General features: G+C 43.7%; 2 protein-coding genes across 6 annotated transcripts in view; one reads left to right on the forward strand and one right to left on the reverse strand.

Annotated features, from left to right (window-relative positions):
* CTU2 (cytosolic thiouridylase subunit 2) overlaps positions 1 to 18001 on the forward strand; it is an 80898-nt gene that overhangs the window by 17738 nt on the left and 45159 nt on the right. For 2 of the 5 annotated variants that reach the window (XM_073583354.1, XM_073583356.1), the window contains one exon: positions 12053 to 12226. The exons of 2 other annotated variants lie outside the window; for them this stretch is intronic. In XM_073583354.1, coding sequence (XP_073439455.1) covers positions 12196 to 12226 — 31 coding nt within the window. In that variant the 5' untranslated portion in view covers positions 12053 to 12195. Of the gene's footprint in view, positions 1 to 12052; positions 12227 to 14477; positions 14853 to 18001 lie in introns of those variants that run through there. One more of the 5 variants, XM_073583366.1, reaches the window with a different exon arrangement.
* On the reverse strand, positions 8719 to 17662 carry SNAI3 (snail family transcriptional repressor 3). Its single transcript, XM_073583410.1, has 3 exons — positions 17493 to 17662; positions 11873 to 12421; positions 8719 to 9309 (listed from the first exon to the last, which is right to left on the reverse strand). Exons 1-3 carry the CDS (start codon positions 17569 to 17571, stop codon positions 9128 to 9130), a joined length of 810 nt encoding a protein of 269 aa, XP_073439511.1. The 5' UTR covers positions 17572 to 17662; the 3' UTR covers positions 8719 to 9127.

Below are 18001 nucleotides of genomic sequence, written 5' to 3' on the forward strand. Positions count from 1 at the left end.
GGAGCTTAGCAAAACCCCAGCCTGCAGACGCTCAGCTGCGAAGCTCCTCCTCTCCCTGGGCGTGTACAGAGCTGCACTCAGTATGCTGCTGGTGCAGTCACTGTGTACATACATTACATTACTTTTCCTGCACTGATCATAGAATGTTAGAGTTGGAAGGAACCTCCAGGGTCATTGTGTCCAACCTTCTGCTCAATGCAGGATTCACTAAACCATCTCAGACAGATGTCTGTCCAGCCTCTTTGTGAAGACATCCATTGAAGGAGAACTCGCCACCTCTCGTGGCAGCCTGTTCCACTCATTGATCAGCCTCATTGTCAAATAGTTTTTTCTAATATCTAACCTGTATCTTCTCTCTTTCATTTTCAATCCCTTTGTTCTTGTGTTTCCATGTAGAAATGAGAATAATGATGATCCCTCTACACAGTGGCGTAGCAACTGTTTGTGGCGCCCGGGGCGGTCGAAAAATTTGCCGCCCCTTTGGTCGTTGATAATATGGAAGCATCCGAAGAGCCCACACTACACTCAAAGATCTAATTTTTAGTCTGCTACTAACTCTGCTGTTATTATTTCTAGACTTTCATCTTCTTGCAGTTCTCTATATATGTATGTATTAGCTTGATGATGCTGGATGAAGACCTCATGGCTGTTTTAATAATAATTTTTAATAATGTGACAGACCTTACATTTTGGATTATATAGAGCCCTAGTTTTTATTACATACCGTCCTGTCTTGTTAGCTGTATAATGCAATGATGGCTGATGGAGCATGGGAAAGCTTCCTTTCTAATGAAGGAGCTGATGGACTGGTAGTTTGGTCACCGGCTCCTCGATCAGCAGTCATTTTATATCTAAAAAGAGAGGGGACTATGTAATAAAAGAGGGCACTGTAAATAACAAAATTAACAAGAATACGCTATGTAAGAGACAGCACTATACATAACAGCAGAGGAAGCTATATAATAAGGGACGGCATCATATATAACTAGAGAGTATGGTACGTAATAAGGGATGGTGTTATATATAATAAAAGAGGAAACTGTAACTAAGGATGGTGTTATACAGAATTAGTGAGTACACTATATACTAAGGGACTGTGTTAGACATAGTGAGTACACTATATACTAAGGGACTGTGTTAGACATAATAAACGATAATATCTTCCTCCACCTCCCCCTGTTCCCAAGGCCATTATAAGTCCCCCTTCCTCCCATCCCAATCCCCCACACCCCTCATTGTCCTCCTCCCCTCTCATCCCAATATTGTCTTCTCCCCCACCACTATCTTTGCTTTCTCCCCCACCACTCCCATCATTGCCCATTCGACCACCTCCATTATTTCCTCCTCCTCCACCACCCCCATTTATTGCCCTTTCCACCACCACCACCGTCATTGCATCCTCCCCCACCACCCCACAATCATTTTTTTCCCCCACCACCCCCATCATTGCCTTCTCCCCATCATTGCCTTCTCCCCATCATTGCCTTCTCCTTCACCCTATCACTGCCTTCTCCCCATCACTCCCATCATTGCCTGCTCCATCACCCCATCATTGTCTTCTCCCTATCACTCCCATCATTGCCTTCTCCATCACCCCATCATTGTCTTCTCCTCATCACTCCCATCATTGCCTTCTCCATCACCCCATTACTGCCTTCTCCCATGACTCCCATCATTGCCTGCTCCATCACCCCATCATTGTCTTCTCCCCATCACTCCCATCATTGCCTGCTCCATCACCCCATCATTGTCTTCTCCCCATCACTCCCATCATTGCCTTCTCCATCACCCCATCACTCCCATCATTGCCTGCTCCATCACCCCCATCATTGCCTGCTCCATCACTCCCATCATTGCCTTCTCCTTCACTGCCTTCTCCCCATCACTCCCATCATTGCCTGCTCCATCACCCCATCATTGTCTTCTCCCCATCACTCCCATCATTGCCTTCTCCATCACCCCATCACTGCCTTCTCCCCATGACTCCCATCATTGCCTGCTCCATCACCCCATCACTCCCATCATTGCCTGCTCCATCACCCCATCACTCCCATCATTGTCTGCTCCATCACTACCATCATTGCCTGCTCCATCACTCCCATCATTGCCTTCTCCTTCACCCATCACTGCCTTCTCCCCATCACTCCCATCATTGCTTGCTCCATCACCCCATCATTGTCTTCTCCCCATCATTGCCTTCTCTGCATCACCCCCATCATGGCCTTCTCCCATTACCCCCTCATGGCCTTCTCCCATCACCCCAGGCCCAGGCATTATGGCCTTCTCTCCCCATCACAGTCTTCTCATGTCCCATCTCCTCCAGGGCCAGGCTAACCTACACACACAAAGACACACACACACACAGACATACATACACACACACACACACACACACACACAGACATACACACAGACATACATACACACACACAGACAAACATACGCACACAGACATACATACACACAGACACCACCTCTCTCCTCTCACCTGTCCGCAACATCGCCCGCGCTTCTTCGCTCACACAGCAGCGGCCGCTGAATGATGACGTCATTCAGCGGCGCTTCTCTGTGTCAAACAGGAAGCGCGGGTGGCGGGCAGGAAGCAGGACGGGTCCTTGCAGCTCCGCTCCTGCTATTCCCGTTTGCAGGCAGCGGAGCTGCTGATTGCTCCCTGCCCGCCGCTGCACTGCACTGTGCCTCACTGCCTCTGCGCTTCTCCCACAGAGAGAAATTGCTGCTGCTGCCGCGCCGCCCCCACACATGTGCCGCCTGGGGCGGAACCCCCCCCCCACGCTACGCCACTGCCTCTACACAGTGACAGCCCTTCAGATATTCGTAGACAGTTATTATGTCTCCTCTTAGTCTTCTTTTTGCAATCTGAATATTCCCAGATCCTCTAACCGTTCCTCGCAGGACATACTTTGCAGTTTGCTCACCATTCCGGTAGCTATTCTCTGAACTTGCTCCAGTTTCTTGATGTCTTTTTTTTTTTTTTTTTTAAATGTGTTGCCCAGAACTGGGCCCAGTATTCCAGATGAGGTCTGACCAAGGAGGAGTAGAGGGGGATAATTACTTCACATGATCTAGACTGTATGCTTCTTTTAATACATACTAGAACTGTGTTTGCCTTGTTTGCTGCTGCATCACACTGTTGACTCATGTGCCGTCTCTGCTCTATTAGTATACACAAGTCTTTTACACACGTGCTGTTACTTAGTTCTATTCCTCCATTCTGTAGATGTAACGTTCGTCTTTCTTGCCCAGATATAGAATCTTACAATGGTATTTACAGGGAGAAATGCATTAGTCACTGCCCATTGTGCAAGCTTATTTAGATCCTTCTGACTGCTTTCTCTGTCTTCTCTAGTGTTACCTGTCCCTCCTAGTTTTGCATCCTCTGCACATTTCATTAGTTTACCTTCAGTTCCCATATCTAGATCATTTATGAAAATTGTGAACAACACCGAGGCCAGGACAGAGCCTTTTGGTACCCCACTCGAAACGCTCTTCCATTTGGATGTGCAACCATTTATTACCACTCTTTGAGTACGATCACTGAGCCACTTATGAATCCAAATAACCATAGACTTGTCAATCCCATACTTGGTCATTTTTTCAATAAGGATAGAATGAGATACTTTATCAAATGCTTTGCTGAAGTCGAGATGTAGTATATCTACCACATTTCTGTGATCCAGCTAGTCGGTGATTCCATGATAGAAGGAAATTAGATTAGTCTGGCATGACTTGTTTGCTACAAATCCATGCTGGCTCTGGTTAATTACTATATTATTATTTACTGATCTTGAATAACATCCTATGTTAGCAGAATAGTGAGTGCAGCTCTGGAGTATAATGCAGCATGTAATTTAGGATTAGTAATGTAATGTATGTACACAGTGACTGCACCAGCAGAATAGTGAGTGCAGCTCTGGGGTATAATACAGGATGTAACTCAGGATCAGTAATTTATGTACACAGTGACTACACCAGCAGAATAGTGAGTGCAGCTCTGGCGTATAATACAGGATGTGACTCAGGATCAGTAATGTATGTACACAGTGACTGCAAGGCAGAATAGTGAGTGCAGCTCTGGAGTATAATACAGGATGTAACTCCGGATCAGTCATGCAATATATATACACAGTGACTGCACCAGCAGAATAGTGAGTGCAGATCTGGAGTATAATACAGGATGTAACTCAGGATCAGTAATGCAATATATATATACAGTGACTGCACCAGCAGAATAGTGAGTGCAGCTCTGGAGTATAATATAGGATGTGACTCAGGATCAGCACAGGATCAGTAATGTATGTAAACAGTGACTGCACCAGCAGAATAGTGAGTGCAGATCTGGAATATAATACAGGATGTAACTCAGGATCAGTAATGTACTGTATGTACACAGTGACTGTACCAGCAGAATAGTGAGTGCAGCTCTGGGGTATAATACAGGATGTAACTCAGGATCAGTAATGTGATGTATGTACATCGTAACTGCACCAGCAGAATAGTGAGTGCAGCTCTGGGGTATAATACAGGATGTAACTCAGGATCAGTAATGTAATGTATGTACACAGTGACTGCACCAGCAGAATAGTGAGTGCAGCTCTGGGGTATAATACAGGATGCAACTCAGGATCAGTAATGCAATATATATATACAGTGACTGCACCAGCAGAATAGTGAGTGCAGCTCTGGAGTATAATACAGGATGCAACTCAGGATCAGTTATGCAATATATATATATATATATATATATATATATATATATATATATATATATATACAGTGACTGCACCAGCAGAATAGTGAGTGCAGCTCTGGAGTATAATACAGGATGTAACTCTGGATCAGGTCTTGAAGCAGTTTTTTTTTTTTTTTTTTAATGCTGCTGGTTATGGGCGTTATCTTCTGCAGAGCCTCACTGTCCACAGGTATCTCTTATGGCATTTGGCATGTCCGGCCTTGGCGAGTGAGAGTAGGAAAGTCTCGAGGCTGGGGTAATGCCAGGGAAAAATCCAAAGAGACACACAGCTTATGCCAAGGAACTGGGGGAGTGCCACTTAGAGGGGGTATACATAGTAACATGGAGGCTTTTTTTAGCACTTTATGCGACATACCACCTCAGAGAAATCCCCTTCCCTGAGCTGGCGCTGGGATATTTATAGTGGGCTGTATTTCTGTGACAACACCTTACATGTCACAGCTCTATGAGGTGGGCATACGCCATGACACGAGCATCAAAGGACAGTGACCGTAGCGCACCTGCTCCATTTACATCTATGGGAGCAATAGATTTGCAAGTCCCATATAACCAAAGAGGAGAATGGAGTAGTGGCTGCGCATGTGCTCTACCCATATATTCACACCTGGGACTTTTGGATTAGTGGGGTCCCAATGGTAAAGCAACCCTCAAACCCACCTACTAAATACAGTTAGGTCCATATACATTTGGACAGAGACAACATTTTTCTAATTTTGGTTCTAGACATTACCACAATGAATTTTAAACAAAACAATTCAGATGCAGTTGATGTTCAGACTTTCAGCTTTCATTTGAGGGCATCCACATTAAAATTGGATGAAGGGTTTAGGAGTTTCAGCTCCTTAACATGTGCCACCCTGTTTTTAAAGGGACCAAAAGTAATTGGACAGATTAAATAATTGTAAATAAAATGTTCATTTCTAGTACTTGGTTGAAAACCCTTTGTTGGCAATGACTGCCTGAAGTCTTGAACTCATGGACATCACCAGATGCTGTGTTACCTGCTTTTTGTTGCTCTTCCAGGCCTTCACTGCGGTGGTTTTCAGTTGCTGTTTGTTTGTGGGCCTTTCTGTCTGAAGTTTAGTCTTTAACAAGTGAAATGCATGCTCAATTGGGTGGAGATCAGGAGACTGACTTGGCCATTCAAGAATATTCCACTTCTTTGCTTTAATAAACTCCTGGGTTGCTTTGGCTTTATGTTTTGGGTCATTGGTCGTCGCTTCATACTACAGATGGACTATCAGTTTGGCTGCATTTGGCTAGATCTGAGCACACAGTATGGCTCTGAATACCCTCAGAATTCATTCGGCTGCTTCTGTCCCGTGTCCCATCATCAATAAACACTAGTGACCCAGTGCCACTGGTAGCCATGCATGCATGCCCAAGCCATCACACTGCCTCCGCCGTGATTAAAGATGATGTGGAATGCTTTGGATCATGAGCTGTACCACGCCTTCGCCATACTTTTCTCTTTCCATCATTCTGGTAGAGGTTGATCTTGGTTTCATCTGTCCAAAGAATGTTCTTCCAGAACTGTGCTGGCTTTTTTAGATGTTTTTTAGCAAAGTCCAGTCTAGCCTTTTGATGCTTATGAGTGGCTTGCACCCTGCAGTGAACCCTCTGTATTTACTTTCATGCAGTCTTCTCTTTATGGTAGATTTGGATATTAATACGCCTACCTCCTGGAGAGTGTTGTTCTCTTGGTTGGCTGTTGTGAAGGGGTTTCTCTTCATGGAGATTATTCTGCGATCATCCACCACTGTTGTCTTCCGTGGGTGCCCAGGTCTTTTTGCATTGATGAGTTCACCAGTGCTTGCTTTCTCAGGATGTACCAAACTGTAGATTTTGCTGCTCCAAATGTAGCAATTTCTCGGATGGGTTTTTTCTGTTTTTGCAGCTTAAGGATGGCTTGTTTCACCTGCATGGAGAGATCCTTTGACCGCTGTTTCCTTCACAGCAAAACCTTCTAAATGCAAGCACCACACCTCAAATCAACTCCAGACCTCTTATCTGCTTAATTGAGAATGACATAATGAAGGGATTGCCCACACCTGTCCATGAAATGGCCTTGGAGTCAATTGTCCAATTACTTTAGGTCCCTTTAAAAACAGGGTGGCACATGTTAAGGAGCTAAAACTCCTAAACCTTTCATCCAATTTTAATCTGAATACCCTCAAATGAAAGCTGAAAGTCTGAACTTCAACTGCATCTGAAGTGTTTTGTTTAAAATTCATTGTGGTAATGTCTAGAACCAAAATTAGAAAAATGTTGTCTCTGTCCAAATATATATGGACCTAACTGTATCTGTATAGTAGTAAGCGTTTTGCCATTCTGATACAATTCCCTTGCAGAGACATGGAGCGAAGTGTCAAAATTCTATCTACCGGCAGCCACCACTAGGGGGAGTTTACTGTAAACATTTATACATTGAAGAGTAGGCTCCAAAGCTCCCCCAAGTGGTGGCTGCAGAAATAGCATTTATTATTAACTGTCCCATTTAAGGGCCATTCATTGGTCACACTAAACATTAGAGGTCTGAGCTGGGTCTGCCCAGTCACATGGAGGTGGTAGCGGGAACCTGGCACCACTTAACGAGGCGGTGGATTAATTTAATTGTAGAGTGGGTTATTTCTGTCTGAAGAGGGTGTATTAGCACAAGAAGGGAATGTCTTTTTCCAACAAGTATTAGTATAAATCTGCCCTCATATTAGATCAATGCTAATCAGCAAAATACTCCAGCAGGAGACTTGGCCATTCAGTCTTGAAATAGACATGCTCCTTAAAGGGAAGCGATTACCAGAAGATTTAAAATCAGGGTTTCGTGTAACGTTTTTTTTTTAATTGGCAATGCTTTTTTTTCATACTACAATCTGTATTAATAAAAATAAATTTGCAATTTTTTAATTTTCACGCTAGCCACGGAAGTATTTTTTAGACTATTTTCATCAGTCTCATTATCATCAGAGGCAGAATTGCAATATCAGGTAATACTATACACTGATAACACAGGATTCTCCAATCACAGTATGAGATGTCAAAGCTCACTTCCTTCTCCTTCCTTCAGAATTACTTCTGCACACGCTCATTAGATGCTTAAATGCAAAAGGGGAGGAGTCTGATCATTGCTGTTAATGTACATGTGGTGTTCCTGAAACTACAGGAATTATGAGACTAAAACAAAGCCTCAGTGGTCAGTGTGAGAATTGCAAGTTTTTTTTTATTTTAAATAAAGATTGAAATGAAAAAAAAAAATCAATTCCAGTCATGGAAATAAATATTTCTTCTTCTCATCTATTACTAAGCAACAGCAAAAAATGTGAAAGGTCTGCAGGAAGGTAGAGGAGAAGTGTGATATGTGGTGTACAGGACACATGGAAAATCTCATTGACCCCGCAGTCTCGCACAGCCCTCCACCTGCCAACAAGCAGCGGACATTGCACCAACTTTTTTTTTTTCCAGGAGGGAAAACAACTTATCTTAATTTAGACCTGCAAAAATACTTTCCCTCCCGAGACAGGTGCAGCGACACATTTAGATGTTGACACTAGAAATAGAAGCTGGGTAACAATGATGGGTCACATAGTATGAAAATGAAGTTGGATCCGGGGCAGGACGGGGGTGGAGAAGGGTCTTCCATACTGCCTGGTTCATACTCCGCATTCTGTCACTACACAAGTGTCTCGGGGGGGTATGCCTGGGATAGACCTAGGGCTAACCCGAATATGTCGGCAAGTCAGGCATCCCTTGATTTAAAGAGGGCTCGTCCACTCTTCGTGAAGTGTAAAACTTTGCATGGTGCTGTTCCTCTATTGCACCTCCTGGAAATGTGAGAACAAATTCCCCAAAACTACCTATTGGCATCGCCATAAAAAAAGGGGCAGCCAATCTCCATCGCGGAGCGACATCCCAGCTTCACAGAAAGTATTATATTATGCAGGACACCAAGAAACGGAGTTGTAAGCTTTATTACAAATGTATCCTAGGTAGATAATGGCGCAGGATGCATCATGACCCATATAGCTGCCACATTGCCTGGAATCACCCACAAAACATCGCCACCTACTGGACGCATTATTTTGTACTTTGATGGAATATTTGCAGAATATTTTTGTGAATTATTTCTGTTCCAGATGGGAATAATTGTATATAATTATAAAGCAATACAACACGGGCATAGATGCTTTATAGGAGGAGAGAACGGTGCCAACCAGTGGCTACGTGTCCCTGTAATACAGTCCAAGATTGCGGGCAGGGGGGGATCTCCTCGCTCCTCGTTTTTTACACCTGCGACTTGTCTTGTAATGATGGAGGTGGGTGAGTCAGCTTCTTCCACGGCAGTAGGATGGATGGCGAGAGTCAGGATACCGGGCAGCAGCAGCCATCCCGGTGTTTGGTGAGAAGGGAGATACGGGAGAAGGTTTTCCCGCAACCTGGGCACCTGTATCGCTTCACTTCTGAATGGGTCTGCAGGTGGGCCCGCAGGTTGGAGCGATCGGCAAAACCACGGCCACAGTGATAGCACGAAAACGGTTTCTCACCTGCGTAAAGTAGAAGATGCAGAACATAAAACACATGAAAGTAAAGGAAATAATGTGTGTGTATGTATATATATGTGTGTGTATATATAATAATATAATATAATTTTTTTTTTCTTTCCTCATTTCCACTGGGGGCGTGATAAGAAAAACATTTATTGCCCTCTTATGGAGAGTAGCAGGAGGGGTAAAAAGTTGCAAATTTGTGCATAGAAATGTCGTGCATAAAGTTTTTTTTTTTTTTTTTAACCTTCTTATGCCATAAAGACCATAATTCTCCCCATAATTTGCAAAAAAAAATACACAGTTAAAGGGCAATTCCAAGAGGGACAGGCCCACTGAATAGATAATAACTACTAAATCCAGGGGAGACTTAACAGCTGAGACCCCCACATCATTCGGAGCAGTGGTTGCACATGTACGCCGAGAGGAAAATCAAGAGTTAAAAGGTTATAGCGCAAGGATCTCCAAGAGATGTTATCATGGAAGGAACAAAAGGGCGTTTGTAGTTTTGTGCTTATCAAACACTTGTTTCTGGGATAGAGACCATACAAAAGATACTTGAAGAGACTGCTGTCTTGAACTGTCTCCCCTGAATACACCGGCTTATCTAACCCACAGGTGCTGATAACACAAGTCCTGTATATGGTCTCATTCTATCTCTAGCCCAGAAACAAGTATTTGATAAGTACAAAACTACAAACATTCTTTTGTCCTTTCCATGAGAACATCTCAAGGAGATCTCTTGATTTTTTTAACATTGCCCTTCTGTTTATACAAAATGTATCCCAAAAAAGTCCGTAACATTCACGCAGATAGGGGATTTAATCAGTTTATGATGGGTCTCTCATATATGTGCCCCCCCCCCCCCGCTTGTGACAGCCTACCCAGGAAAACTACACCTGCTTCATCAGAGAAACGGACGGGAGAAATGTAAAAACTTTTGGCAAGGACTTCTGTGGCTATGCCGTAAACCTCACAGAAATGGGAGCCCCGGACGGCAGTATAACCAAACCCTGGAGGGCATGACGTCAGGGATAAATGATCCATTTACAAACCTGAAGGAAGGATTGTTCGGCAGATGGAGCGGACTCATTCACTACTGATATCTCTATGAGCTATGATAGCCATATTGGTGATACATTGCATAAGAGGACTTCTCCAGAGACTGACTGACCCCACTATATCCAAAACCATGTATCAGAATGAGTAACCATTTGACCTATCAATAACCGGTGAAGAGAAGAGGACTGCTTTAATGTAATGGACTTTTTGGGATACAGTTTGTGTAAACAGGAGGGAAATGTTAGGAAAATCAAAAGTTAAAGGTTATAGCAAAATGCATTTCCATAAGATGTTCTCATGGAAGGGACAAAAGGATGTTTGTAGTTTTGTACATATCAAACCTGTTTCTGGGGTAGAGAGGGATAGACTGCGGCCGTGGATTTATACAGGACTTGTGTTATCACCTGTGTATCTTTTTGTATGATAATTAACATTCTAAGTAGTTAATTACACAAATAGATATTAACCAGTAGGCAAGTATATCTGATTGACTATTGTATTGTAAGAGTACATAAAAAGTTTGGTGTTGTACAATAAGTTAAAGGGAATCTGTCACCCCTTTTTTGAGACATCATATAATGATATTATTCAATTGTGTGTCACATAAGGATTCTCTTAGTACTTTTGCTTCCCCCTGACCCCGCACCTTTCATGCATAAATACCTTTTTTATATTGGTTCAGATGTATGTAAACTGCCACGGTCCAGTCCGATGGGCGGGGCTTATTCACCTGCTCTCCCCCCCCCCCCCCCCCCGTCTTGCTCTATGCATTTCCCATCGGACCGGACCGTGGCAGTTTACATACATCTGAACAAGGTATTCATGCATGAAAGGTGTGGGGTCAGGGGGAAGCAAAAGTACTAAGAGAATCCTTATGTGACCCACAATTGAATGATATCATTATATGATATCTTAAAAAAGGGGTGACAGATTCCCTTTAACTTATGACCAATGCCTCGTCCACTTGCTGCAAGATAAGAATAAAGAACTACCTTGATTTAGATGACGCCTTGCCTTGGGAGATAGAACAGTGTAAGTTAGAAAAACTATGTGGCATATCCCATAAGAATACAAGTATGAAAGTGTTCCTTCTTGAAATTTTTTCCTAGGACACCATTGTGCTTTCATGCAGCCACCACTAGAGGGAGCTCACAGCCCATTGAATGCAAGGTATTATCAGTAAGTACACAGTAAGTTCCAGAGCTCCCTCTAGTGGTGACAGCAGACAGAATATTACCTTTATGTATATCTATGTGTATCTACATTTCATGGTCACATAAGAACCTGCGAGCCCCAACAGGGGTTTTTCCAAAATTGCAAATTTTTCCCATCCATTATATAACGGTTAACTTATTGACAGCTGAGAGTACGATCACTGGGACCCCCAGCTGTCTCGAGAACGGGTCTGTCTTGATTAGCACAGAGATATGTCTGCTCAACCTATGGATATAGTGATTTGGGGAAAAACCCTTCTAAGATAGCAGTCGGCCTTCCTTCTTACCTGTATGTGTCCTAATATGTCCTTGTAGAAGCCAGGGTCTGGAGAAGGCTTTTCCACATATCCGGCATGCACAGGGCAGCGTATGAGTACGGATGTGCATCTTTAAGGCTCCCAGGCTACTGTAAGATTTGGGACAATGGGGGCAACTAAAGTACCGACAGTTCCTTATTTTGTTTCCAGGGAATAATCCTTCTGGTTTGGGAAAGTCTAAGCGCCCCACAGAATCTGGAACATACGGCGATTCTTCCTGAGAGTTGGAGTTGCATGCGGCTTTATTCCCGGGTGCTGCGCATCCTCCGTCCGATGTTCTGCCCCGGAGAGGCATGTTCAGGTTGTTCATATTGTCTTTGAGAGGTAATCCATTGGGCAAAATTAGCAAAGCCTCGCTCCTTCTAATTTCCAGCGGGTTAAGCAATGTTTTATTAAAGTGATCCCCTTGTCCTCTTTCCACTTGGATCTGCGATGTAGCATCTCTTGTTTGCCGCTGATCTGCGATCTCTTGTGTCGGGGGAAAGGTGTCCGGGTTCTGATATAGTGTCGGCATCGGTCCTGCACCAAAAGCACACAAACATGGTAACACCACGGATAAGGCTTGGGCTACACGGCAACTTTAGCCACAAGTGGTCATCAAGGGGCGGCATCAAGCAAGTTGTAAAAGCTGGATTATTTGTGACTTGCTTGTTATGATACCTTGCGGGTTGCAGTGCGACCACATATATGTGCCTGTAGCCACGTGACCGTGTAGTCACAGCATTGTATGAGCCGTTAGCATTTTAATATTACAAGGATATGGCCATGGGGTCTGTTTGGCTAATTTTTGAGAATCAGTGAGGACTCTCCATTAGGAGACATCTGCAGTACACCATTCTCTCCACTTGGTGTCCCTTCTGAGCAGACCCAGCTCCACTAAAACTTCCTAGAAATGACAGATGATTGGGTCAATTATTAAAGGAGTTTTCCAGTTTCAGAAAATCCTGTCCTCCTCCCATCACCGCGGCTGCAGTTTGTAAAAAAAAAAAAAAAAACACACCAAAAAAACCTGTGTGCTTCACCCACCGCCCCACTCCTGAGGCCATGTGCACATGTTGCGGATTCTGCTGCGGATCCGCAGCGTTTCAGGCTCTGCGGGTCCGCAGCAGATTTAGCTGCGTTGTACAGTACCATTGTTTTCAATGGTAAACTGAAAAACGCTGTGCACATGCTGCAGGTTCAAATCAGCAGCATGTCAATTCTTTGTGCGAAATCCGCTGCGGTTTCACACATTCTCCATTGTAGAGGTTTGAAACCGCAGGCTAATCCGCACGTAATCCGCAGGTAAACCGCAGGTCTTTTGACCTGTGGATTTACCTGCGGATTTTTCCAAATCCGCGTGGAAAAATCCGCAGCGCCTAAAACTACGTGTGCACATAGCCTGAGTCTCCGCTGCTGTTCCACGTGTCTGTCATTGTCTACAAAGTTGATACTACTTTAGGCTATGTGCACACGTAGATTTTTGTCCTGCAGATTTTTCGGCACGGATTTGTAAAAATCGGCAGGTAAAATCTCAGGTCAAAAGACCTGCGGTTTACCTGCGGATTAGCTTGCGGTTTAGCCCTGCGGTTTCACACCTCTACAATGGAGAAGGTGTGAAACTGCAGCGGAATCCGCACAAAGAATTGACATGCTGCGGATTTGAGCGCAGAAAAATCCTGAGCATGTGCACAGCATTTTTCAGTTTACCATTGAAAACAATGGTACTGTACAACGCAGCTAAATCTACTGCGGATCCGCAGCAGAATCCGTACTGTGTGCACATAGCCTTAGACAGCACTGCAGGCAATTAGAGCACTCGGTGGCTTATACCATCAACTAGGGCAGTTGCAGAACTTACGGATTGGCAGCAGCGGTATCAATGTTACATCAGCGCTGCAGACAATGGAAGACACTGGAAGCGGTGCAACTGGACCCGGGGAGAGTGAGTAAGGAACAGTTTTTTTAGTTGTTTTTTTCCCCAAAAACAGTCAAAAAAATATTTACAAAATCACTTTTTATTTTTCCTGCCTCTCGGATCCAGTCCTTTTAGGGTAACGTGCGCACATCATCTATTTTCAGGCAAGTTTCGGAGCGTTTAAAATAAAAAAATTCTGAAAAGAATGAATGTGTTCAATCTTTTTGAGCTTCTTCAAAAGCCACAAGACGATAAAAAGAAATGACCCGACCATTTACATAAACATTTAAAAAATAATATTGGTGGTAAAGCAGCTGCAAAAAAAATAAATAAATAAAAAATACACAAATCCGCCAAAAAAGACAACTTCAGGATTTTTTTTCCTGCTTTAAAAACTGGGTGGATGTGTCGTGTGAACAAACCCTTAAACTGCGTATCTGATCCTAGAGAAGCAATGTATTTAAAGGTACACTCGAGAAAGAGTGTTATAACTAGTGCAGAACTCGCAGTGGGGGATGCAAGACGATCAAACCCCTGCGGTAGGTACAAGACAGAATTTCCTGGAGTGCGCCTTTAAAAAATAAACTGTCATTTTTTATTTTACCCTTGTCTAATCCAACTATTTAAACGATTGATATGATAAAGGAGATGTCCAGGAGTCGAAAGACATGGCTGCTTCCTTACAAAAACCTTTAGTGACAGGTTGTGTGTGGCATTGCAGCTTGTCATCGTTCACACTTAGGCCTCTTTCACACATCCCATGTAAGGCGTGCTGCGAAAAGCCGGGCCGCCGGATCCGGCCTGCAGCGGTGACACCGGATGTACATGCGGTGCCTGATGCGGCTTGGAGGACATTTAAAGGAGCCGCAGCACCAGGGGACGAGAGAGCCAGCCGGAGAGAGATCGGGAGACGAGAGAGCAGCCAGAGAGACAGCGGGGGACGAGAGAGCAGCCAGAGAGACAGCGGGGGACGAGAGAGCAGCCAGAGAGACAGCGGGGGACGGGAGAGCAGCCAGAGAGACAGCGGGGGACGAGAGAGCCAGCCAAAGAAAGGTATGGAGGGTATGGAGAGAGAAGGGGAGGAGGAGAGAGAGAGAGAGAGCTGCGTGCCGGGCACTTGTGGGGTTAAAACTCACAGTGCCCGGGCATGCGCTGTTGAAAAAGCCGGTCTGGTGCTGCAAAAAAACGTTGCAGCCAACGTTTTTTGCAGACGCTGGACGGCGCATGTTTGCCGTATCCAGCAAAACCCGGAGGCGTTGCATGTCCATCCGGCACGATGCGGCGATCATTACAATCTATGTGAAAAAACCGGATCCAACTCCGGATCCGGTTTTCACAATTTTCGCCGCATCGTGCCGGATTTAAAAAAACGGATGTGTGAAAGTAGCCTTATTGAGCTGAGCTGCAGTACGGGGCGTAACCTGTAGACTGGTTTTGGAAGAAGGCAGAGATGTCTTTCTAATCCAGTTTAAGGATTATGTTGGTTTTGGAGCTAGGTTTTGTAAAATTCAACTCTTGTACCATCAGAAGCTCAGGCTGCTTCTTCTTCATCCCCCATGCTTTACACTGCAGCTCTGCTGTCTCACACTAGCTGTGTATAGACATATACTGACTTTCTTGTCAGATAATTACCACACAGTATGGGGGTCATGTTGGAGATCCCATGTGTATTGGGGGACTCTACATTTATACTATGTACTTATCTTTAGTACCAAAATGTCTAGAGAGAGGGATAGAGAGGGAGAATCGCAGGAGTCAGAAACCTGCAGCACCCCAGCAGTTATGCAACTACAACTCCCAGCAATCCCTGCCAGTTGCAGTTTGCTTAGGCAGCTGTCAGGGCATGCTGGGACTTGTTGTTTCACAATAGCTGGTGTGATAATCCCTGATACAGAGAAGGATGGGGTATGTGTATAGCAGGAGACGCAGCTCTAGTAATAACTGAGAAATGGTAATTACTGATAATTTCCTAAAAGGATGGACAGCTCTGGAGCACAAAATGCTGCTCCCAACAAGTGACCAAAAGTGAAATTTTCTTGAATGTAGAAAGCGTTATCATATCGGTGTGCAGATTTAATTTACCGAGAAGGGAATAAGCTTTTCACACCCTAGAATAAAGCTGTTCTTCATCCTCTTTTTTTTTTTTTTTTTTTTTGGGGGGGGGGGGGAGGAATCTGTTCCAAAAAGGGGAAAAAAAAAAGTGACTAAATTGCTGTCAGAGACATCACGGTGTCAAGCTCACAAGCCATACTCAAAATAAGGGGGGACAAAATAAAGAGCTTTACCTATAATTGTAAGAGTTCAAATCGGTGCCTGAGCTGCTGCGGAACATCCTAGTGCTGTATATTAAGAGACTGCAAAGAGAATAGCCAGTCTTTTGTAGATGGATAATTAATATCCCCCTGGTGGCATAAATCCCACCCGCGTCATATAGGAGATGGAGGGGTAGACTATTTGGGGACGGGAGGCGTGAGCTGCAGGTGCATGTGTTATCTGGTCACGGTGCAGTCACACGTCTCTCCGGCTGCACCTGCTCCTCCGCTCCCAGAAATAGGAATTAGTTCCAGCAAGAAATCCCAGCACAAAAGCATTTCTGACGGGCGAGAATTCACAGGGGTCCCCAACTAACAAGATAGTTATCTGGCGTTTACTGTCCTCTATAACGTAGACGCCAGCTGTCCATGACCCCGATCCATGGCGTCATTATCTACCCTTGGAATTTTGGGGCTTTCACTGAAAATTTCCATTTTTATTTTTTTTTTAGTATTTACAGACTTTTTTTTGTGAATGTATTGTCTCTGTACTGTACTGGGAAATGTAAAATATTGAAAAAAAAAAAAATAGATTGTGAAGTGATGCGGTTCTGGGAACACAGCGTAAAAGATTTACCCCAATGTGACAAATGATATTTTTTGAAAGGGAAAGCGGCAAAAATGGACGGATCTTTAACGTGGAAAGTGGTTTAGAGGAACTAGAAAATAGAGCAGAATTTTTTTTATTTATTTTTTTATCGCAAAAATGTATTAGAAATGTGTTACAAAACTTAACCAGTGGTAGGAAATGTTATAATAAAATAAATGATTTTTTTGGTCCAGTCCATGAATTAGGTAGCCAATTACTGCGGTCACGTGACTCACGTGCACATGTCACATCTGAGGCCGCGCGTGATCGATGCAGGAACCATGGAATTTTCTAACAATTTTGACTCTTGGAAAAATTTTTTAAAAATCATAGAAAATGCCTATAAGTGTCCAGAGGGCACGGTGAAAAAAAACAACAAAAAGTGACAAATACGTAGGCAGGGTGGCATAAGGGAGAAGTGCTTTCGATCTATTCCAAATGCTGAAAAATTGGGTGCAATTGTCAGAAATGTTGTAAATTTCCTACATTCCCTGATAGATTTTTCTCAAATACCTGCAAACTCAATGCTACGATCAGATCGGATGGGGAAAGGAAAAATTAACAATATATAGATTTTTTTTTTTTTTTTTTATTGGCCAGATTTCTACTCGGGAGCGACTTTTGCTTATAATGCGAAAAAGTGAATGACGACAAATCAATAAATACTTTATATTTACAAACAGATATTTACTAATGTTAAGTAACTTTTCCTATATCGTATTTCCAGCTGACGGTCTCGCACAATCCATGAGAGATGGAAGACATACATTATCCGGGGTGTGCGCCCCTTACCTGCCTGCGCCTCCAGCAGTTGTCCATAGTTGGGGATCCTGTGACTGCAGGGCTTCTTTACCAGGAAAGACCTGGGCATCCTCTGCCACGTTCTCCTAGCCCAGGATAGTCACAATCTGGGGAGACATTCTCTGGGTACATTACCATGCGGCCTCCAGCATGGCCAATAGAGAGCGGAGACTAGTGCAAGGGGGCGAGGTGAGAGGAGGGTCCGTCCTATGCTTCCAGCTGCAGCAGGTGCTTATGGAGAATATCCCAGCAGAGAGCAGCTGAGAGGGTGGGGGGGCGCACCGAGCCTCCGCAGGGGGCTGCGTTATACACTAATAAAGGATTTTATAACATATAATGTGGATATATATATATATATATATATATATATATATATATATATAAATAAAATATATTTTAAATATTTTTTTAAAGTGGATAATATATAAAATATAGAATTTTGTTTTTATTTATATATATTTCATATATTATCCACATTAAAAAAAAATATATTTTTTATT

The sequence above is a fragment of the Dendrobates tinctorius genome, unplaced genomic scaffold, assembly GCF_039654945.1.
Source record: "Dendrobates tinctorius isolate UK_male_01 unplaced genomic scaffold, ASM3965494v1 ptg000009l, whole genome shotgun sequence".
Classification (NCBI taxonomy): Eukaryota; Metazoa; Chordata; class Amphibia; order Anura; family Dendrobatidae; genus Dendrobates; species Dendrobates tinctorius.